Raw genomic sequence first — 25,304 nt, 5'->3', positions numbered from 1 at the left:
GGAGGAGCTTCATCTCAGAATCACTTTGTGAAGTTCCTGAGGACAGAGGGGGAGGAGTTTCATCTCAGAATCACTTTGTGAAGTTCCTGAGGACAGAGGGGGAGGAGTTTCATTTGAGACTCACTTTGTGAAGTTCCTGAGGACAGAGGGGGAGGAGTTTCATTTGAGACTCACTTTGTCAAGTTCCTGAGGACAGAGGGGGAGGAGCTTCATTTGAGACTCACTTTGTGAAGTTCCTGAGGACAGAGGGGGAGGAGTTTTATTTCACTTTGTGAAGTTCCTGAGGACAGAGGGGGAGGTTTTCTCAGATTAGATGAAAGGATGTGTTCCATTTCATTCTCTTTGCAGACCTTACATTGTCTCTGGGTAAGTGCTTGGCTCGAAAACAGCTTGGCTCTAAGGCAGTCCGGTCACAATGACCCCTCAAACCATTTTGAGTTTAATACACTTTTGGAAAGAGGAGAATTTGAGCTGTCTGGTGATATAAAAAATGTCTTTGTATTCCAAAGATTGAGTGAGATAGATGTCTTGACTGTTTCCAAACTATGTTTTTGAGAAAAAGGGCCTAAAAGATTTAAGTCAACTCTGTTCTGAGACATTTATTAAAAATGAAGAAATAATTCAAACATAACATACCGTAACATAACATAGCGTAGCATAGCATAACATAACATACTAACACATTACATTTGCAGTCTTGAGTGCCCATAAATTTTGTATCCCTTATTTATCCAGGAAAGTCCTATTCTTACACAGACACGCACACACAGGCGCGCACACACACACACACACACACACACACACACACACACACACACACACACACACACACACACACACACACACACACACACACACACACACACACACACACACACACGGGGAGAATTGTTGCCAGGTTCTCGAAAAAAAACCTCCCAGTGCCAATTAAAGCCAAGCCATAAACAGCCCAATGATCAATGAAACTAGTCCAGAATAACAAACCAATGAGAAACCTCCACAATTACAACCCTGACCAACTTTATGAACAGTGTTTTAATCCCTACAGGATTTATAACATTCCCAAGTACATTAAAAACTGCAAACCTGGCAACTTAGGGAATGCAAGCATTATTGTAGTTCTGCTTGTACCTTTATGAGCTTCAAAACAGCGAAAAAGTCTTTATTTTGTTCAAATCTGATGAAACCCTAAAACAGCCAAAAAGCAATATTTTCTCATCAAATCACGTTTATCCACAAATGCGCCTGAAACGGCGCCCGACTGAAAATAACAGAACCCATCACAAATGGCCTGGCCACCACCAGTGGATGGAGAAGCTTTGCTTCACAGAGCTATCTATTCTCATCTACGTCACCGTATTTAAGGAGGGACAGCTTGTGGGCGCTGTAGCTAGTGCAGGATAGATACTGCACAGATGCATGATGGGGAACATGGTGGAGACTACAGTAGACGACGAGGGGGGGGGGGGGGGTAGAGATAACGTAACAGTCAGAGAACAGAGAACACAAATGTAGATAGATAGGCAGGACGAAGGGACAGAGAGGAGAGGTAAGAGACATAAAGTAGAGGGAGAGAGAGACACTCATAAATCAAGTGGAGGTGAGATTGCTGAATCAGGGTTGATTGTGCCTGGGAGAGACAATAAAGGCTGTAATCATCTGTCTCTGCTGCACAGACCTGGCAATTATCTGCCCATACCTGACCGCCACAACGGAAAAGGGCAAGCTCCGTCTCCCTTCACCCTATATATACAGGCCGGCTCTTAAAGGCTGCAGTCTGCTGCAGCAAATTGAATGGATGAAAAAACAATATTCACTCTCGGAGAGCTTAGAATTGCAAAGGGAATGAAAAACAAACCAAACAAATGAACAGAGGATTTGTGTATAAAAAGTGTGATGAGAAATGTCAAAATTTCTCAGTCAGAGCAGGTCATGTTTGGCGGGGTAATTCAAAAAGACGAGTAGTGATATGTGTCACGAGAACGAGGCGAAGCGCCTCGATTTCGGGCGTTGCGCTTGAACCTCTCACCTCTCTGCGTGCACACAACACACACACAGAGAGTAGGGGTGGGGGGAGAACATCGATACACTATAGTATCGCGATATTTGGACGCCAAGTATCGATATTAAACCCCCCCCCCCCCCCCCTTTTTTTTTTCTTTTTTTTTTTGCAGGCCATGCCATGCCATGCCAGGCCACCGGGCATCTGCCCGAAGCGCCTGATGTTGCAGTCCCTGCCTGCAGTGGCTATTGAGTCCAGAGAAGCTTAATAATGTAGCCTATGTGTGGGGCAAAAACAAAACAAAACAAAAAAACACTGCATGTTTTACTTCCGGTGAGGTCAAGGAAAAGGTAGGAAAAGGAGTTAGACAATATATCGAAATATCGCAATATTCAATATATCGCAATATCGGCGATATCGCAATACTATCGTATCGTGGGCATCTGGTGATTCCCACCCCTAACAGAGAGAGTGAGTCACACTGACACACACACACACACACACACACACACACACACACACACACACACACACACACACACACACACACACATCAGGTACCCTCTCTCACTCTATTACCGTCGATAAGAGAAGAGTAGCCAGTCATTAAGCTGGTCTAACCACTTTCAATGGAGGCTCAATTTGCTTGAAATACAGCTCGTTCGTCATAACGTCTGCTCTCAAACAGCCGTCTGACAGACAGGCATTTAGGCTACAAATTCCCCTCCATCTCCCTCCAATACATCAGAGCCTGCAGCCTGCAGCATACGGCCGATCTCCCTTTCAGACTGAAAGCACCGACCGCACTAAAGGCCTAAAAGCATTTTTTCCCCCTGCCGGTCCAATAACAGTGCCAAGTGCGTAGCCTGGTTGTAATTAATCTATTCTATTGACTGAATAAAATCCCTCGGTGGAACTCAACTAGTGAATGATTTTTATTTTATTTTTTTGGGTACCACAATGTTTTTTTTCTCTCTCTCTCTCTCCCTAACAAGAGAGTTTGGAGAATAATTGCAAATTGCGTATTGCGATCAATGCTTTCATCAAAACACGCAAATTAAAAAAGGTAAAACGCACTCAAGCAAATAATACCTCGTGGTAAACGGGGGGGGCCGTGTGTGAAACAGCATGACCGGACAGGACGGTAGTGTGTTTACAGTACTCATTTAGTGCAGATGGCAGGCAGACAAACACAAAGTCAACGATCTGTCAGAACAAATTGCCGGCGGAGAGGGCTGATGGGACATATTAACGCTCTATTCGTTTTTTTTGCCACTTATGTTTTGAAAAGAATCTGACACTCCGGCTTTATTCGCCATTTAGTCTGAGCCTGGAGCTTTGCATTATTACCGAGCAGCAACTTCTCTCTCTGCAGACGCCACTTTAGTTTCTCAGACAGCGCTGCTGCTGCTAACACAACAAAGTCAACGCACGCACGCACAGCTTGACTGTAATAACACACAACGCAAGCAGGTCCCACTCCCTGACTCTCAAGGTGACCTAAAGTCACTGTCATTCAAACACCCCCCCCCCCCCCCGAATGCAACAAAATAAATAAATAAATAAAGTCAAACAACAGCGTCATCTGTCAACTTTACCTGCACTTCAGAGAGGGAAAAAAATAAATAAATAAATAAAGAATCCCTGAAGGCTATTTCCCCTTGTCACTCGTCTCGTCCTGCTCTGGGCAGCAGTCACTGTCCATATTGCCAGGGGAGCTGCAGCACCTGATAAGCGGCAGGTAGAGGCTCTCTGACACATCTGTCTGCCTGATGAGCCAAGTGTCAAAGCCCCCCAAAGTGCTGGATGGAGTGCATCAATAAACGACTCTAATCCCCTCCTGGGGCCAATGTCCTCCCACTAATAAGGGATCCTGTTACACTGCAGGCAGGGAGCGGGGAGGCCAGAGTGGCCTGGCATGTGCCTGTGCACAGGGGGGGGGGGCTACACCGGGGGGCTGTCTGTGCACAGGTAGACGGGGATGTGCGCTACACCAGGGGGCTGTCTGTGCACAGGTAGACGGGGATGTGCGCTACACCGGGAGGCTGTCTGTGCACAGGTAGACAGGGATGTGTGCTACACTGGGGTAGCTGTCTGTGCACAGGTAGACAGGGATGTGTGCTACACTGGGGTAGCTGTCTGTGCACAGGTAGACAGGGATGTGTGCTACACCGGGGGGGGGGCTGTCTGTGCACAAGTAGACGGGGATGTGCGCTACACTGGGGGGCTGTCTGTGCACAGGTAGACAGGGATGTGCGCTACACCGGGGGGGGGGCTGTCTGTGCACAGGTAGACAGGGATGTGCGCTACACTGGGGGCTGTCTGTGCACAGGTAGACAGGGATGTGCGCTACACCGGGGTAGCTGTCTGTGCACAGGTAGACAGGGATGTGTGCTACACTGGGGGCTGTCTGTGCACAGGTAGACAGGGATGTGTGCTACACCAGGGGGCTGTCTGTGCACAGGTAGACAGGGATGTGCGCTACACCGGGGTAGCTGTCTGTGCACAGGTAGACAGGGATGTGCGCTACACCGGGAGGCTGTCTGTGCACAGGTAGACAGGGATGTGCGCTACACCAGGGGGCTGTCTGTGCACAGGTAGACAGGGATGTGTGCTACACTGGGGGCTGTCTGTGCACAGGTAGACGGGGATGTGCGCTACACCGGGGGAGCTGTCTGTGCACAGGTAGACAGGGATGTGCGCTACACCGGGGGAGCTGTCTGTGCACAGGTAGACAGGGATGTGCGCTACACCGGGGGAGCTGTCTGTGCACAGGTAGACAGGGATGTGCGCTACACCGGGGTAGCTGTCTGTGCACAGGTAGACAGGGATGTGTGCTACACCGGGGGAGCTGTCTGTGCACAGGTAGACAGGGATGTGCGCTACACCGGGGGGGGAGCTGTCTGTGCACAGGTAGACAGGGATGTGCGCTACACCGGGGGAGCTGTCTGTGCACAGGTAGACAGGGATGTGCGCTACACCGGGGGAGCTGTCTGTGCACAGGTAGACAGGGATGTGCGCTACACCGGGGGAGCTGTCTGTGCACAGGTAGAAGGCCCTAAATCACATGTGGCTCTTGGCTTAATTGCTGGACTGATAACTGTGTTTTGTTTCTTTCTCTGTCTCTCCTCTCCTCCCTCGTTCATCTGTTTGACATCGCTCTCTCACCCACTCTTCTTCTGTCGTTCCATTTCGATTTCCTTCCTCTAATGCATCCAGATCATGCCCCCAGACAGCCTCACCTAGCAGACAGAGGAGGCATGGGGGAGAGAGACAGAGGGTCGGCCGGGCAGCGGTGGCTGACTGTGCTGAAGGACGTGTGGGTTGCTGGCATCCGCAGGGGGAAGCTGGAACGACTGTTCCACTCCGACTGACCCTAATTAAGCACGTATTATCTCCAGGCTGCGTGCAGGATTAAGGCCCTCAGCTCTGACCCCTGCAGGCCTGCAGAGCCCAAAGACAGTAAAGCACACATCATATTCTGCCTCAGAGCAACACAGAGGGAGATGTGATGGTGCTGGTGCTGGTGGTGGTGGAGGAGGGGATGATGGACCAGAAATGAAGACCGAAGCAGAGAGCAAAGATCACGCTGCAGAGAAGACAGGCAGCTTGAAGCATATCTGCAGGTCAGGACCTTCTATAATGAGCAAATAAACACAGCCCCGTCCAGGCTGCTGCTATGTGCAGCGAGCGGAGGAGGACACCTCGTTTGGGCACCTTCACAACCGCTGCTTCTCAGAGAGAGACAAGACGACACAGTCTGGCTTTGTCCGTCACACACAACACAACAGCGTCTCTGTGTCCCTCAACATGTCTGCAGGTGCTCTCTGAGTCTGAGACAGATTGAGACGACTGTGGGAGGAGAGGATTAATATTCTAGCCAGATTCATTTTCCTGTCTGACATTAAAGAGATCGCAGAAATTAACGCTTTTTCCATGTTTGACGGGGTGTCAAACACACGCCGCCGCCGCCGCGCGTTCACCCACCGTCTAGTGTCAACAAAGCGATGCAATCTGGGAAGTACACAAAACCTCCATTGACGCGTGGCACACAATAAGCAGCCCCCACAGGCGGAGGCTGTGATTTGTAAAGAAAGCAGCTGTGACATACCTCATTTCAGATGAAAGACGAGCCAATATCAAACGACATGATTAAACGGAAGATTAACCGACACGAGCCGACCCTACTGTTACAAAGAATCGAAAGGTTATGCCTCATAAGACGTGCAATTTCATAAAGTGCTGCTACTCGTTATTGCAAGTTTTACTAGCTACTGGTAATCATAAGGTATACACAGTGAATGTCTGTCAGATTTAGTGGTTCACAAACTTTTTTTGGCTTTAGTACCCCCTTTTCCCCTGATTTCTGAACCCAAGTACCCCCTTTACCCGACGACAACATTTTGCTTAGAGAACTGAAAGAGGAAAATATAGCATTTGATGCAATGAATGAATGATCACCCACCTTTTGAAGAATATAACATTACAAAATAAGAAATGGCGTGAAACAGTTGCAATTAGTGCCTCCTGAGCAAATTTACTTTACAGTTTAATTTATTTTCAAAATGTCATGATTTATTCTGACATTTCTCCATTTGCCCCTTTCTCTCAAGTACCCCCTGTGGTACCTCCACCACGTACACCCGTTTGGGAACCACTAGTGTCACCTCAAACTTCTGCAGAAAATAGTGCTAATATATATTATGTCTATGAGCTATTAAGAGGCGAAGCCATCCTGTGCTATAACCACGGTCTGCACTCGCTGCTACTTCCAGCTTCCAGAATGCTCATATGGGTCCAAGCTGTAATTATCGAAGCTATAAAATAAGTTCTGAGTCCAGGCCCGCGGGGGGTCACCTACCTCGGTCGGTGTCGTAGAGGTACACAAACTTCTGCCACTTGTAGTGGGAGAGCAGGCTGAGGACGGCCCCCCGGAGGGCGGGGCGCATCTGGATGACAAACTGCACCTCGTTATCGGTGGGGTAACTGGGCGTGACGAAGGAGGTGTGCAGCGCGCCGCAGAAGGACGTCAGCGTGTTCATGGACTTCTTGTCGTAGAATCCGAAGATGGCGTACACTCCGCGGGAGAACTGGGAGCAAACTGCAAGGGGGACAGCAGGGGTGAGAGAGGACATGAGTGTTAGGGACGTTTGGGCAGAAGGCGCGCACACACACACATACAGAGACACACATTCACATAGCCGACCATGCCCCCCCCACTCTGACCAGTAATGAGTCAGATGGGGACCGACTGAACTCAACTGACCGGTCCTAAGCACCGCCCCTTTTCAGAACACAGGTCAACTTGCCCTTTCCTATTATACTAGACACTGTGCAGTAAGTCTATGGGAGGACTGCTCAAACCATGCCGTCTTTGAACTCTAACTGCTCCTTCATACTTTAAGCTAGAAACTCCATTCAAACTTTAAACGGGTCACCACTTTTAATAGTTTAATTTTTAATTAAATTTTGTAATTTATTGAGCTTTTAGCTATCTTTTGTACTTTTTTGAGAAATCACAGTTTATGTTTCATGCTTTTCTCCAGCCATTATCAAGGTTGAAAAAATATTAAATAAAACGTAAACTTTGATTTCTCAAAAAAGTAAAAAAAAATATCTAAAGCTGAGTACGAGTAATAAACTATTAAAAGTGGTGAGCCGTTTAAAGTTTGAATGGAGTTTCTAGCTTAAAGTGTGAAGGAGTAGAGAGGGCGTGGCTTGAGCAGTCCTCCAATAGGCTTACAGTGCCTCGTAGTATAACAGGAAATGGCCTAGTATAACAGGAAACAGGAAGTGGGAAAGTTGACGGAGAAAGCAAAAAAGGGGGCGGGGGTTTAGGACATGAAAGGTTGAGATATTCATCACGCATCACGTGACGTCTGGCTCACATACTATCACCATACTATTTATGGTGCCCTACTGTAGAGACACTGCAATGAAATAGGCCACGCCCATCACGGGGAAAAGCTCTCCATTCAGTTCCATACACCAGCATCATTTCCTTGAATTAAACACAGTTAAAGGCTGTTGTGTGGTGGGCTGGGCAGACAACAAATGTAAGAAATGGCCAATTAGATTTTTTGTACTCCCGAGCGAAACAAGGAAGCCATTGAGAATTGGCGAGAAGAAAAGTGTGGATCTAGCTGTCAAGGAAGTATATCTTCCGTATATATGATCTTTGTGTGCAACATGTGACATAGGAGAACGCCAGGATTGGGGGGGGGGGAGGGGGGGATTTGTTTCCCCCCGTTTTGGGCGTGGTTTCTGAATGATGAGGCGCTCCGCAGTGTCTCTATCATCTTTAACATCTTGTTGCCAAAACCACATTTAGGGCAGTTTTGCAGAGACAAATTTATATCATTTTGTAAGTGAAAAAAGAAAGAATACTCAAATGTACTGAGTGAAATTTTAAGAGAAGACTATTTTTATTTTCACTTACCCAAATGAATTCTTAGGCTAGTGTGGATGAATATTTGATTGCACTGCACTCTTAATTCATTACGGCGTGGAAAACCAGATGAGAGGCACTGAACAAGGCAGTGTTTTGATATAGTCAAGTCAAAAGCCTCAGATTAATAACACACACTGTGATCAAAAGAAGACCCCATTTACACCTGGTATTAAAATGTGATCTGTAACTGGATAACCCATATCATCTGGATCAGGAAAAAGACTGCACAGAATAAACAGCACGCATTGCTGCGAATGTGGCCGGATCTCAGCCAGAGGCAGCCAGGTGTAAATGCAATCAGGAGACTGTGTTCACGTTTGTGAGAGAGCGCTGCCCACGGGGGTAGAGAGAGACGTCATGACTCACTCTGAAGTTTACCATCGCCTCAGCTTCACCCGAGGAGTCCAGCTCCCATCACCACCACCAGCACCACCACCACCACCAGCACCAGCACCAGCAGCAGCTCCCACCTGTCATCACTGTCGCAGTGTCTCGCCTCGCCGCAGCAAAAACACTACTGCTGCAGCAAAAACAACCTGTTGTCATCTCTGTCGCCTCCCAAGAGGAGAAGACGCAACAGACGACCCGCTCCGCCTCAACGTTACAGACTGAAAATGATTATGTCTAATCAGACCAAAACTGCCATCTTTGTTTTTGGTAAAAAAAAATCATTTGCTCACAATGTGGACAGAATACAACAAGAATCCATATAAAAAAGAACAGGTGTAAATGCAAAGGGCAGGATAAGCGGCTACAGATACAACTTCAAAACCAGGTGTAAACGTGACCAAAAGGTCAAATTTTGTGAAACATACCCACTCTCTCTCCGACAAGCTGGTTAGGACCCTGTGCAAACACACACACACCCACACACTGTACCAAGGCTAGGCTCTGCTCAGTAGGTTTATCTATAGGTGAACATCCAGAGGTGCACATGTTAAGACGATAATACGCTCACAAAAATGTGCAAGCTAACATAGCTCACTGTGGAAAATCTATTACAGACAATTTGGGGAATGAGTTTCCAGAATGAGAGTATTACATGCATTAGTCTTTATCAACATGCCCATTTGCATCTGACAACATTTATTCAGAAGTCTTTATCAACATATCAATTCGCATCTGACAACATTTATTCAGAAGTCTTTATCAACATATCAATTCGCATCTGACAACATTTATTCAGAAGTCTTTATCAACATATCAATTCGCATCTGACAACATTTATTCAGAAGCAACAACAACAACAAAAAATCCAAATATTTGTATATCCATATGTATATATCCATCCTGCCGTCTGGTGCGACAGCATAAATTGTCAGCCGGAGCGAATTGCACTCAGTCAAAAGCCATTAACGTGGAAGCTAATATTCCCAGCTACAGGTTTGTTTTCCATTTGGCCTCTGAATGGCGCTTGGCTTGCTCTGATTGACTCTCAAGCGTCCCCGCTGGGTAATCAAGTCTGCAAACATTTTGAACATTGCACACGCCGAATGACTGGAGGACAAGAGGGATCTATCCAATCACGTCGTCTCACGCCGTCTTAACGCCACGCCACGCCACGGCACCGTGGGAACCCGACCGAGGTTTACTGCCGTGCTATTCTCCCAGGTCATTAATGCTGAACTGGCAACAATTAATCACCGGCATGACATCGTAATGAAGTGCGAGATGCAATCACACACACACACACACACACACGCACGCACGCACGCACACACACACACACACACGCACACGCACACACGCACACACACATAAGCCCTGTTCGAAAGCGGTCCCGATTACAGAAATAGTGGACTATATAGTGTATTGGCCATTTTGTACCAGTGTCCGAATTCTCAACTGTTAATTTGATTCACTATAAAATACCCACAATGCACTGCAGTTTCTAGTGAACAGAGAATGTACACTACATTTTCTCCCATATACCACAATGCAATGCAGTCATGTTTACCAAAGGAGAAGAGTGAGGTCATGTCAAAGTAAAGTAAAGTAAAGTCACAACGATTGTCACACACCTGAGTGTGCAAAATTTGTTCTCCGCATGGCAGCAGCGCCGCGCTCGCGAATCATTTGGTGATCTAACCCCCCAATTCCAACCCTTTGATGCTGAGTGCCAAGCAGGGAGGCAATGGGTCCCATTTTTATAGTCTTTGGTATGACTCGGCCGGGGATCGAACTCACAACCTCCCAGTCTCAGGGCAGACACTCAAACCACAAGGCCACTGAGCTGGTCCGAAACTTGTCCGAAACTTGTTTGTTCATTCCCCAAATAATTCACTATATAAACACTACATATAGTTCACTATATGATAAACACTACATATAGTTCACTATTATGATAAACACTACATATAGTTCACTATATGATAAACACTACATATAGTTCACTATTATGATAAACACTACATATAGTTCACTATATGATAAACACTACATATAGTTCACTATATGATAAACACTACATATAGTTCACTATTATGATAAACACTACATATAGTTCACTATATGATAAACACTACATATAGTTCACTATTATGATAAACACTACATATAGTTCACTATTATGATAAACACTACATATAGTTCACTATATGATAAACACTACATGGGGAATAGTGAGTGAGTGAATGAGTGAACCATTCTGAACATGGCTAATGTGTCGCTGCACTAGTGCCTGTCATTTATTTTTTATTGGGGTGGGGGGGCGGGGGGGGGGGGGGGAATAGCCTGATCCTCCCACGTGCAACGTCCTGCTGGTGAAACCCCTCGCTGTCAGGTGCAAAGAAGCGGCTGGCGACTGTATCGGAGGAAGTATGTGCTCGTCTACAACTCTCCCCAGATCGGCAGAGGGGGTGGAGCCACGACCGGGGGGCAGCAGGTAGGGATGCACCGATCCACATTTTTTCACTTCCGATCCGATTCCGATACCTGAATTTGGATATCTGCCGATACCGATATTATGCCGATACCGATATTTGAAATATACCTTACAAAAAGCAGACAAAATTAAGAAAATATACAAGGCGAAGGAGGATACTATTATACATGGGCAAATTACGGCCAGCTTTATGGCTGTGCTTCCTGCGCTGGAATTGAATCCCCCCACCCCCGATTCCGATCCGATCCGATTGGTGAATTACCGTATGTCAGTATCGGCACCCGATACCGATATTGGATCGGAACGCTCCCATCCCTAGCAGCAGGGGGAACTGACCGCGTACAATCGGGGAGAAAATGGGAGAAGACAAGAAAAAAACCATAAACACACACACACCCTCCCATAACCCCCCCCCCCCCCCCCCCCGTGTGAGATATTTTTTTGGGTGGGGGGAGGGGGGGGGGGGATATTGCATGCAGCAGTAAAATATGTGTAGTCAGTCAGAGGACAACGGGGGGCAGTATTCACATTTTTTTGCTCTCGTGCACAATAAGCTGTGTGAATGAAAGCTCAGGGGAGCGCCTGGGTCTCGCCTCATCCTGCTTTAATTCCATTCCCTCCCTATCTGTCCTACTACAGACACCTCTCTCAAGCTATAGGCACCCTTTCTCAGCACACACACACACACACACGCACACACACACGCACACACACACACACGCACGCACGCACGACAGAGCTGCTTGATAACTGAATCAACAGATGGACAGCGGTATTGTGAGTAAGTGCTGCTGGGTGACTGGTGCAATCTCGCACACTGAATGGGAGCCAGTAGGAGCTCTCCGGCGCGGCGCGAGGCCCAGTTTCTCTGCACTCCCTCTTCATTTGGGCCAGTACTGACAGAGAACCTGTCCTGGGGGGGAACGGATCTGGCCAGGCGGGGCCTCCTTCTCTCTGCTCAGCTGTCCTGTGCTTATTGGGTAGCGCTTTGAACAAGCCCGGGCTTCACTAGGTGATCTGTCTTCCCATCCCAGAACCCTCTCATCAGCACCACCACACCCCCCCCCCCGTGACACAGCTTCTCTGCTGCACTGACCCCTCCTCTCTTTTCACTCTTATATGTATTGGGGGCGTCTGTGGCTCTGGCTCTGGCTCAGGAGGTAGAGGGGGGTCATCCCCTAATTGCTTTGGAATAAAAGAGGTCGGTGGTTTGATTCCCGCCCTCCTCCCGCATGTCGATGTTGAATTGAATTGTATAAGCCTTTATTGTCTCCCTTGGGAGAAATTCTTTTTGGGCATCAAGAGACACAGCGTTAGACATATACATATTGACATATAGACAGTGCAATCAGACGACAATTAACATTAAATGTTAATTAAATGATGTGTCCTCGGACAAGATCCGGAACCCCAAAATTGCTGGTATATGGATACCATACCATGCAGCCCAGAGTCCTGCACCGGGTCGGGGTTCCGCGGGGCCCCGCCGGGTACCCGCAAAAAAATGCGGGGGGCGGGTAAAAAATACACTTCTGTAAATTGGTGGGTCGGGCGGCGGGTAAAAATTAATAAATGCGGACGGGCGGCGGGTGGAACAACGACGACGTATGAGCCATGTATGTTTTTCTGTTGCACTCAGATGGAGGCAGGGGGTGTGTCTGGCAGGGGGGGGTGTGTCTGGCAGGGGGAGTGTCTGGCAGCTGGTCTGACTCGAACAGGAGAAAAGTTTCTGACGCACGTTTTCGCTTTTGTTTAGGCTACATAACCGGCATCGTTTCAAGTATGCGCATACTGTGCAATGTGTGACGCTATATGGACTGCACAAAACATTCAAAACTCAGCTGCGGTCAAGGTGATTGATTGGAGACAATACGAGTCGGACAGATAATATAGTAGGCTAACGTTAGCTTCCAGTCAAACATACACACTGGCTGTTTTCATAGCAACAGGCAACAACATGTCATGGATGGATAGCGTGAAAGTGGAGAGGTCTCATCCCAACGTGGATTTACGTTCCTCCAACAGCGATCATAAAGGCAGTATGGATTATACCGGACATATTGGAAATAGCTGGTAAGTCACTTTGCTTGCTGTAACTGTCTGTGTGTCTGATAGCAGAGCTATCCAGCTGGTTAGTGAGCTAGCAGCTGCTAAAAGCTAATTAACGTACATCAGCTGATGAGTCTCGGCCAGAAAGACTGCTGTTCGCCTCTCGTGTGAAAGGGTGGCAGTTTCATTAGGTTCACTACAAAATGTTTGCACTGCAGATTAACGGTTATTATATATATGCGGTTCCGGGTCGGGGGGCGGGTCTCATGTCTGCGGGGCGGGGTGGGTTGCGGTACTGATTGATCATATGTGCGGGTTCGCGGAGCGGGGTCGGTACTGCACGTCGCGGGGCCGGGCGGAACCGGGTCTTGAAAATCAGACCCGCGCAGGACTCTGATGCAGCCTCCATGGTAGCTCGCCGCCATCTGTGTCAGAATGCCTGTGTGAATGGGTGAATGTACCTACTCATCGGCTGTAAAGCGATAAAAGCGTTATATAAACGCAGGTTCATTTACCATTCACCATGTATTCCTCCCATTCCCTCACGGTCTCTCCAATGCAGTACTGATCCTCTCCTTACCTCTCTCTTTCTCTTTCTCTCTCCACTCCTCTTTCTCTCTCAGCCTCACCGCTCTCTCTATCCGACCTCTCCTCTTGCGGCCTGTCTTCTCCCTCGACCATCTGGCCATCCCCCCTAAAGCATACACGCTCGTCAAGCATGGCAGTATCTCGCTCCACCTGAGTGCCTCTCTCTCTCTCTTCTCTCCGCCCCCCCCCCCCCTCGGATTGTTTCCCCATCATATCATCCAGAGATTGCTGCCCGAAAATTCTTGTCGAAGTTCACGGTTCACTCCGGGCAGAGGAGCTGCGGTCGGAGGATAAGTGCTTATCGGAGCGACGGGTGCCCCCGCGCGCCTTTCGCCTCATCCCTCCCGGTAATTAAATGAAATTGAAATAAATGTCGTAGGTGGAAATGAGGCTGCCCACTTTGCCTCCCAACTCCGAACACATCAGTTAGTATAATTCAGTCATTCCGTGTGTCACCTCGCATTTCAATAAAGCATATTTACTCACAAGCCCTCTCTGACACAGCAGGGCGCAACGCGTTTACACACAGACGCACGCATGGCACTCTGAGTCACTACAAGTGGCTCGCATGAGGACTGAGTGGTAAACAACATGGACGTACTTCCCCCACCTCAGCCTCTCCTCTGTAGCCTGTACAGCCCCCCCCCCACCCCCCACCGCACATCACCCCCTCCTGCTGCAGGGAGTCATGCATCCTATCTCCAGCCCACCCCCTCCTGCTGCTGCAGGGAGTCATGCATCCTATCTCCAGCCCACCCCCTCCTGCTGCAGGGAGCCACACATCCTATCTCCAGCCCACCCCCCTCCTGCTGCTGCAGGGAGCCACACATCCTATCTCCAGCCCACCCCCCTCCTGCTGCTGCAGGGAGTCATGCATCCTATCTCCAGCCCACCCCCCTCCTGCTGCAGGGAGTCATGCATCCTATCTCCAGCCCACCCCCTCCTGCTGCAGGGAGCCACACATCCTATCTCCAGCCCACCCCTGCTGCAGGGAGTCATGCATCCTATCTCCAGCCCACCCCCCTCCTGCTGCAGGGAGTCATGCATCCTATCTCCAGCCCACCCCCCTCCTGCTGCAGGGAGTCATGCATCCTATCTCCAGCCCACCCCCCTCCTGCTGCAGGGAGCCACACATCCTATCTCCAGCCCACCCCCCCCCTGCTGCAGGGAGTCATGCATCCTATCTCCAGCCCACCCCCTCCTGCTGCAGGGAGCCACACATCCTATCTCCAGCCCACCCCCTCCTGCTGCAGGGAGTCATGCATCCTATCTCCAGCCCACCCCCTCCTGCTGCAGGGAGCCACACATCCTATCTCCAGCCCACCCCCCCCCCTGCTGCAGGGAGTCATGCATCCTATCTCCAGCCCACCCCCCTCCTGCTGCAGGAAGTCATGCATCCTATCTCCAGCCCACCCCCCTCCTGCTGCAGGGAGCCACACATCCTATCTCCAGCCCACCCCCCCCCCTGCTGCAGGGAGTCATGCATCCTATCTCCAGCCCACCCCCTCCTGCTGCAGGGAGTCATGCATCCCATCTCCAGCCCACCCCCTCCTGCTGCAGGGAGCCACACATCCTATCTCCAGCCCCCCCCCCCCCCTGCTGCAGGGAGTCATGCATCCTATCTCCAGCCCACCCCCCTCCTGCTGCAGGAAGTCATGCATCCTATCTCCAGCCCACCCCCCTCCTGCTGCAGGGAGTCATGCATCCTATCTCCAGCCCACCCCCCCCCCTGCTGCAGGGAGTCATGCATCCTATCTCCAGCCCACCCCCTCCTGCTGCAGGGAGTCATGCATCCTATCTCCAGCCCACCCCCTCCTGCTGCTGCAGGGAGTCATGCATCCTATCTCCAGCCCACCCCCTCCTGCTGCAGGGAGTCATGCATCCTATCTCCAGTCCACCCCCCTCCTGCTGCTGCAGGGAGTCATGCATCCTATCTCCAGCCCACCCCCCCCTGCTGCAGGGAGTCATGCATCCTATCTCCAGCCCACCCCCTCCTGCTGCAGGGAGTCATGCATCCTATCTCCAGCCCACCCCCTCCTCCTGCTGCAGGGAGCCATGCATCCTATCTCCAACCCACCCCCCTCCTGCTGCTGCAGGGAGCCACACATCCTATCTCCAGCCCACCCCCTCCTCCTGCTGCAGGGAGTCATGCATCCTATCTCCAGCCCACCCCCTCCTCCTGCTGCAGGGAACCACGCATCCCATCTCCAGTCCACCCCCTCCTGCTGCAGGGAGTCATGCATCCTATCTCCAGCCCACCCCCTCCACCTGCTGCAGGGAACCATGCATCTCATCTCCAGCCCACCCCCTCCTGCTGCAGGAAGTCATGCATCCTATCTCCAGCCCACCCCCCTCCTGCTGCAGGGAGCCATGCATCCTATCTCCAGCCCACCCCCTCCTGCTGCAGGGAGTCATGCATCCCATCTCCAGCCCACCCCCCTCCTGCTGCAGGGAGTCATGCATCCTATCTCCAGCCCACCCCCCTCCTGCTGCAGGGAGTCATGCATGCTATCTCCAGCCCACCCCCCTCCTGCTGCTGCAGGGAGTCATGCATCCTATCTCCAGGCCACCCCCTCCTGCTGCAGGGAGCCACACATCCTATCTCCAGCCCACCCCCCTCCTCCTGCTGCAGGGAACCACGCATCCTATCTCCAGCCCACCCCCCTCCTGCTGCTGCAGGGAACCACGCATCCCATCTCCAGTCCACCCCCTCCTGCTGCTGCAGGGAGTCATGCATCCTATCTCCAGCCCACCCCCCTCCTGCTGCTGCAGGGAACCACGCATCCCATCTCCAGTCCACCCCCTCCTGCTGCTGCAGGGAACCACGCATCCCATCTCCAGTCCACCCCCTCCTGCTGCAGGGAGCCATGCATCCTATCTCCAGCCCACCCCCTCCTCCTGCTGCAGGGAACCACGCATCCCATCTCCAGTCCACCCCCTCCTGCTGCAGGGAGCCATGCATCCCATCTCCAGCCCACCCCCTCCTGCTGCTGCAGGGAGTCATGCATCCCATCTCCAGTTCACTGGTCAAACACACACAGCGCGCCGCCCTCATTCCCCCCCTCTCTCTAATCAGGACACTGGGCTGTGCTGCTGGGATGTTACATTTCCAATGCATCACTTGAGATGGCTGGCCTGGACTGCTGCTTCAGATATGTGCTATCCTGCAGGCTGGCATGGGCTAATTCCTACCAAAAAAAAAAGAAAAAGCCTTTTGATGCTCAAAGTATTTGGATCTCCATGCTTTTTCACGAGCCAATGAGCCAGAGGCTTGTACAGCCTTGGGAGGGGGGGAAGGGGGGGCTGGGCTACTGTAAATGTCAGTGATGATTGTATCTCTTTAGCGGTTTTCCTCTCCTTCACACAGCCCTCTCTCTCTCTCTCTGTTCTCTCCCTTCTCAGCCACTTGTCCCGCATTTCTTTGCCTCTGTCCCAGTCTCTCATAGCTCCTCTTGCTGGTACGCCCACCCCCCCCTCTCTCTCTCACACACACACACACACGCGCACACACACATGCGCGCGCGCTTCCAACCCAATCCTCACCACCCTACATTAGGCCGTGCCGCTCCCTCTGAAGAGGAGACTCTGTCACGGGGAGATAGCTCGTACGCGCCCCGGGGGGATTGCATCAGCTCTCTTGTCATTTAGAGATGTGAAGACGCTCGAGACTGTTAACGCAAATGGCAGACCCAGATCCGACAACGCCTCCGCCGCCATGGCGCCCACGAAAACCCTCGCAAGGAAGGAGACTGTTTCTGGTCCTGCTGCATCAGCATCTCGCTCCTATACCATCCGGCCATTAACACGTCTAATCATCTGCTGTGTTAAATGCCCACCGAGATGTGGTGGGAAAGAGCGCTAACACTGGTGCATTGTTACTAAATAGAATGTAGTAGCTAAAGGAGACAATAGATTTCATATAATATGAAAGCATAATTCCGTTGCTACATAGCATACTCCTTTCTATCAAAGGAGTTATATGACAGAACATTATGGCTCATAGCCTTTCTATCTTAACGACCTCGTGCAGCATCATCAAATCTGCATCTGACCCCTACCATTTTATCACCTGGCTCTCAGACACATAGCACTCATCCTTCAAGTCAGTTCAGTTAAAGTCAAGGAATCAACATTTAAGTGAATGGAATTTTTGCTTTAGATTATTTAATATCTAAAGAAATATATATATGTATATATATATATACTGTATATATATATATATATATATATATATATATATATATATATATACATTATAATCTCACTACTATAATAAGGTGGAGGGGCGCGCACAGTTGCTCAACAGGTGAGCATGCAAAGTGTACGAGGCACGCTAGAAATGGGCACGCAAAGTGTGCGATAATTCTAGTAATAAAAAACAGGCAGCTCTTTCTTGATTCCTTTTCCTGCTCCTACCCTGCACCCTGCAGCTCATACCCTGCACCCTGCAGCTCATACCCTGCAACCGGCTCATACCCTGCACCCTGCAGCTCATACCCTGCAACCGGCTCATACCCTGCACCCTGCAGCTCATACCCTGCACCCTGCAGCTCATACCCTGCACCCTGCAGCTCGTACCCTGCACCCTGCAGCTCATACCCTGCAACCGGCTCATACCCTGCACCCGGCTGCTCATACCCTGCACCCTGCAGCTCATACCCTGCACCCTGCAGCTCATACCCTGCACCCGGCTCATACCCTGCACCCTGCAGCTCATACCCTGCACCCGCAGCTCATACCCTGCACCCTGCAGCTCATACCCTGCACCCTGCAGCTCATACCCTGCACCCTGCAGCTCATACCCTGCACCCTGCAGCTCATACCCTGCACCCGCAGCTCATACCCTGCACCCTGCAGCTCATACCCTGCACCCTGCAGCTCATACCCTGCACCCTGCAGCTCATACCCTGCACCCGCAGCTCATACCCTGCACCCTGCAGCTCATACCCTGCACCCCGCTCATACCCTGCACCCGCAGCTCATACCCTGCACCCGGCTCATACCCTGCACCCGCAGCTCATACCCTGCACCCTGCAGCTCATACCCTGCACCCGGCAGCTCATACCCTGCACCCAGCTCATACCCTGCACCCTGCAGCTCATACCCTGCACCCTGCACCCGGCTTCCCAGGCTGGGGACCAACCCACAGAAAACCTCCGTTCAAGGCATCTGCTGTACGGGCTTGGCGAAAAAGCACAAGCAATCTACTGCTGAGTGCCAGAGCATATCACTGTGTGTGTGTGTGTGTGGTGGTGGGGGGTGCATGTGAGTGTGTATTTATATGCATGTACTTGTGTCAAGTCAGTATGGTTGACTGCTGGAGTGTGTGATGGATGACTGGGGGGCAAGGAGCCCGGCCTGGGGACCCTCCCCCCACCAAGGCTGGTTAATCTGGAGCTCACCCACCAATCCTGGAGGACCAGGCCTTCTGCAGCATCACCGAGAGCAGAGGGGGAAAAGCTGTTGTTTCTCCCCTGCCTCCAATTCAGTTACGTTTCTGTCACACATGGATATATCGGGTGTCATGGCGGCTCAGCGGTCTGAGATGAGAATCACTTCAAATCCAGCCCGGGACCTTTGCCACATGCCATCTCTCTCTCTCCCTCTGTCTCTCTCTGTCTCTCTCTCTGCGAATAGCTCTCTCTCTTTCTCAACGTTGAACTATCCAATAAACAAGAAAATGCCAACACAAATACGTTGCATCTATTGTCCCAGCCTCTCGTTTCCCTGTAAACTCTCAGATTAGAGATGAACAACTTTGATTGTATTGGAGAGTGAATAGATCATGTTTGTCACTTCAAGAGGGAGAGAACCCTTCATGTATGCTGTAGTAAGGCCATAAAAGTAGCAGTATAGCTCGCTAACGAGTGCATAAATGTGGCACAGTACCAATATGGACGTGCACGTTTTTATGTCTGAAATTAACACATGCGAAGAGTCAAATGGCGGGTACTGTAAAAGGTGCCTATGGTGAAATGAGTGAGGACCAACTGCCACAGTGATCAGTAACATTTGGTTGGACGGGTAATATAGAAACTTCAAATTGATGTAGCAAGGCAGATCAAGTTATAGCAGTTGCAGTTGTTAAAATGGGCTGGAGCCTGCAACATATAGCTTTGGTGCATAGGTCTCCAAACGTCATCACATGATCTTCCAGCCATACAGTAAACGCCCACTCCATAGAGCCAGCCGAGCTCTGGCTCTAACACGGTCTTTCAGCTCACACACATTTTTGTCACTGACCGCTACGAGTCTGCCCATAATAAATCCTAATATAATCGAACATTAAATCAAATAAAGATGATTTCTGACAAAAATCATTCCAAATGTTTTGTTAAACAAAGCATGCAATAAATGAGTGACACCCTTACTGCTAATGTTAATATGATCCAGACGCTTGCAGCGTAGCTAGTGTTGGTACCTTCACACAAAAACGAAGAAAGAAGTCAATCATCAGAACAAAGTCGATAGGAAGTGAAATGTTTTACTCTACGTAGCGAGATTGTAGGCGGAAAGGAACGATGTTTTGTACAGTCCAGCGATGAAGTTTTCATGATTATATCTTAGTAACAGCCACATCCTCTTGGAAGCCTCATTTGTTTTTCAAGCAAAACACTGGACACAATAGCCCAGCAGGACACAATAGACAGGATGTCAGTTAATGTTGCCACTGAGGCCACATTAAAGCTGGATTTGACAGCTGGCCTGTCCCCCTGGCTGCCAGGCAGCACTGCTCATTATTCAGTAGCAGCCCAACATCCACCTGTAGGCCACACTGCCACACTGCGGATGTGCTGGCTTTTGTTGCAAAACTGACTTTGTGTTTTTTTTGGTCAAATCTGTTCTTATCGAAATAACCACATTTGTTGTAATACAGTTATTTTAAAATGCATTTATTTGAGGATCTCTTTTGTCTGAGCTCTATGCAAAGTGCTCCAAGTGAGAAGGACATTATGAAAATTTGTATGAAAGACAAAAAAGTCTGGAATGTTCCTGAGCGGAGGAGGGGCGGGGGGGGTGCACGTCATACAACTTATTTTAAAATTTTCTATAAAACTAGTCCAATAACAAAAACAACAAAAACAATTGACACATTTCTGTGCTGAATGAAGTAATATTCAATACAGCATTATTAATATACTAGTGCAATAAGGATAACTGTAGAGGCCCTCAGGGTAAGGTGACCAACAGTCCCCGAAAATGTCCCCGATTTTCTACTAGCGTCTGCAGCCGAAATAACTCTAGCTCTAGCGGGCTCATTCTTAAATCTAGTGAAGATACTTATGGCCAACCAACCACTCAAGCTAAAAGCTTGCGGGAGGCTTACGGGAGCGTTAAAAGCATATCAAAGCATCACACGTCTATGTCGCCCATTGATCCAGGCATCCAACAAGTGTTTACATGTTCTGCTTCCTGCTGGTCCAGGAAACCTTGAACAATGAAAAAGCACTCAGGACAGTAAGACCGAAAACACCTTTTGAGATCTGAGGCTTTTCATAAAACATTCTGAGCTGTAGGTTTGGACGGCCAGGCCTGATGCTGCTGGAGAACACCTTGACATTTTGTAAAGGGGCACACTGAATGAAATGTGTGTGTGTGTGTGTGTGTGTGTGTGTGTGTGTGTGTGTGTGTGTGTGTGTGTGTGTGTGTGTGTGTGTGTGTGTGTGTGAGGGGGGGACAAAATAAATGAAACTGGAATCATCCCCCTTTTTTATTTCATAGGTAATAACATTGGATATTTTAATGATATATTGATTGCCGGACTGGAAATGTCCCCCGATTTTCATTTGAGAAATCTGGTCACCTTACCCCAGGGGTCACCTGGTACAAAGAAAAAGATGCGGAAATCAGTTTTATTACAATTGACTCTACTAGAGTGTGCGCATAGTGGGGTTGTGTCAGCGATTTACCTCACTGACAGTCAGGGGGAACAGTGGTCTGTCCCAGGCACCCCGTTAGCTAGCCAACGTTAGCATTGGAGATAGATACACTCGGTCTGTGTGGGAACGCCCACAAAATGTTACTACGGCTGATGCGCGAGACTAGACGGAGGGGAAAAACCCCCATATGTCTCAATGGGTTGACTCACCAAAGGACGGTGCTGCGGCTCTACCCTACAGGATTGGGGGGATTCAACAGCAGGTACATAGACGTCTGTGCAGATGTGCGTAATACTGTGGTGGTTGAATCCCCGATCCTGTCTGCCTGTCGGGCTGGGCTAGCAGCTAAATGCTAATTATGCTGGCTGGGAAGAAGGGGAGGATTTCCCCCATGCTGACCCATTGATCACACAGCTATGACGAGACACCACCTGAATGTAGATTAGATGCGTTGCCTCCTCTTGCCTGTATGCATGTATTATAACGCCTGCTCACCGGCTGCCCATCTAACCTTACAGCTTTGCCTTCCTCGTTCGCTAAAAAGCCGAAGCAGGGGGCTCACATGGTAGAGCGCCTACCTCAAAGGCTTATACCCCGTTCAAGACAAATTGGACCAGCGGAAAAAATTGGCTCCGACTTGTAAAAAGTGAATTGAACGGTCGTCGCAGATGCTTTGTCCGAGTTGAAGTCATACCCACATCAAAATGGTGACTTGTATCGTTAATGGTAATCACAGAATTATTATAAAGACGTTTGTGTTTTTTAACACAAAATTTGATGTCTCAATTATGTAATGTTAACGTTGTGTTTGTGTCATCTATGTTTCACTCTGATTAGAGCAAATGATGTGAAATTCGGTTAGCATTGCTAGCTAGTAGGTAGCTATAATGCTACACGGGTTGCTGCGTGATTTCTAACCCCACATAGGATAAACAATAACCACGCCCTGTGGCGCCGGGATTGGCCAGGAGCATTGAAGCTTGGGACTAAAAGCACCTGGGGTTTTTCATCTTTTAAAATAAAGATGTTTAAAAAACTATTGCTTGTTACATTTCCAGTGCTGTACCTTTTCTCTGGGTAAGAATTGAGCTTGAAATTAACAATATGATACATTATATGATATGAGCTATGAACACAACACCGTTTATATTATTGCATGTTTTTGTAGATTGTGTACATTGTGTAGATTACAATTATTATGCTTATTATTATTATTACTATGCTAAGGAAGGTAGGTGACCATAATTCATTTCAATGTCCGCTCTCGAAATCGCTGTGCGTTCTCAAGAGCTATTCAGTTGGTTCATTAAATCGCTGGGCTGCGTGCCCTCCAGTGTTGCTCCTGGCCAATCCCGGCGCCACAGGGCGTGGTTATTGCTTATCCTATGTGGGGTTAGAAATCACGCCGGGTTGCTATAGCAACTTATAGCCTGTTTGGTCCCCCCCCCCCCCACGAATGGGAAGTGCAGCGTGAACGCAAATATGTCCAAGGCGGGGGTTCCGTGTTGAAACTTACGGCTGTCCGAGTTGTCATGAATGCGGTATAAGTCCTTTGCGCGGCCGACCTGGGTTTGAATCCGACCCCTGGTCCCCTTGCTGCTAAATGCCCCGCAGCATCCCCTCCCCCAACAAAAAAGACAAAGTAGTTCAAAATCTTTTTTTTAAGTCAGTTTCAGCTAAAACCTAAACTAAGAATGCCTGGACTGTATTACAGCTGAAATGCTGTATTGAAACTAAGGACTGTGCAGACTCAAGAGAGTCAAGTGAAGGACTGAAGCCGATCGTCCGATTGTCACCACACTGAACTCTTTCAGAGAAAAAACACTTACTGTAAAATTTGGGATGTTAATGATCAAATAAACAAATAGTGATTTACAGTATAATGACTGTATTTACTCAGAGTAAGGTTTAATGCTTCAATTTCCAAGAGAGATACGTATTCAAGACATATATAAGGCTTATACTACAGAATATAAAACATGTGCGTGCCGTGGACACAGCTGCCAATCAGGGTCCAATTTAACACCTGTGAAAAATGTATTATGAATTATCTTGGCCATTACTTTTTTTTTCTTATATATATTTTTTGACTTTACCAGCCCATGACAGGTGAACCAAAACGTTACTTTGACATTGCATATAAATTCTACAGTAGTTGAAATCACACTGGATAAAAGTCAGTTCTAGGAGGTGCACTTATAGCTCCGGGTTCATCAAATAGGTTCAACAACAATGCCTTGAGATTGTGGTTAACATCAGCTTGGAGCTGCCGCCCTGCTGCACCTTATTAGACGGTAGGTGAAGAACTGATGCGGAGGCCTGATACAAGGAGCACAGGGTCGGATGTGGCCCACAGGCTATGTGGGGGTCCGGTCCCCTGTTGTTATTCATCACGTATTCTCTTTCTCCTCCTGCTTTCCTGTGCATCCCCTCGACCGCTGCAGCTCCTCCTCCTCTCCACCAGGACACGACACGCAGCTCCTCCTCCTCTCCACCAGGACACGACGCCACGCCACTTTGATGACACAGTCCTTTACTCGTGAGAGTGGCCGGAGAACAAACCCTCGAGGGACACGATGGCTCTCAACTCCGTCTCCTCTCGAGACATATTTCACCTTCAAGGTCCTCCTGCCTGTCGTGATGCTTTTGTTCTGAAGGAGCAGAGCAAACAAACAAACGCCGCCGCGCGTGTTCAAACACACCCACGCGCTCAGGAAGGCCACATCTGCCTATGTGATGATTTCTTCATTATCGCAGTTTGAACAAGTGGGGGGGGGGGGCGGTGCGTTCAAACGTGCAACACGTTGGCCATTTTCAAAAAGTGCAGATAACAGAGCGGTTTCATGGCGGCTGCGAGATAGGATGGTTTGCTTAATAACTTCAAAGAAATTCAATTTGATCGAATTTAACTGATGCGTGAGAGCGTGAACACGCTCGACGGCGGCAATCTCCCTGCCTCGGCGTGTCCACACATCGACTGCATGTCATTTCCTTGGCAGCGAAAAGGGATTCCATACGAGCAATTAAGCTGCGTCTACGCTCGGAGATAACGCACCGAAGAAGAACCCTGGGCTCTGGAGGTGACCATCACTCTGAAACAAACAACAACCCCTTCCCCACGACGACACCATCATGCGCTCCACCATTTGCTGCAATGCAGAGGGGAGAGAGGGGAGAGCTACACAGGAACTGTCTTAGCCTTCACTCTCCTCACCTTGCGAGAGATGTCACACACGGCGACAGTCATTACGCTATACAGAGGCACTTCCTCTACTACTACTTCCTGCTTCAGCACTGTACTAGAGATTTTCACCCACCATTTATTTTCCCCATAGACATTTCGTAAAATGCTTATAAAAAATAGTTGCACTCGTTCAAACCAAACGGTTCAGATATATTTAGAAACAGGAGAGAGCGCGTAACATTTCACTCGGACTAAAACGTCGAAGA

General features: G+C 49.2%; 1 protein-coding gene across 1 annotated transcript in view; it reads right to left on the bottom strand.

Moving 5' to 3' along the window:
- LOC310789959 (glutamate receptor 3) overlaps positions 1–25,304 on the bottom strand; it is a gene marked incomplete at its 5' end in the record, with an annotated part of 124,010 nt that overhangs the window by 74,254 nt on the left and 24,452 nt on the right. The window contains one exon of the mRNA XM_083651679.1: positions 6,864–7,103. Coding sequence (XP_083507805.1) covers positions 6,864–7,103 — 240 coding nt within the window. The remainder of the gene's footprint in view (positions 1–6,863; positions 7,104–25,304) is intronic.

Source organism: Poromitra crassiceps (genome assembly GCF_964638095.1).
Source record: "Poromitra crassiceps genome assembly, chromosome: 15".
NCBI lineage: Eukaryota > Metazoa > Chordata > Actinopteri > Beryciformes > Melamphaidae > Poromitra > Poromitra crassiceps.
Note: the sequence above shows the minus strand (reverse complement) of the source record. Positions and strands in the feature narration are given on the sequence as shown.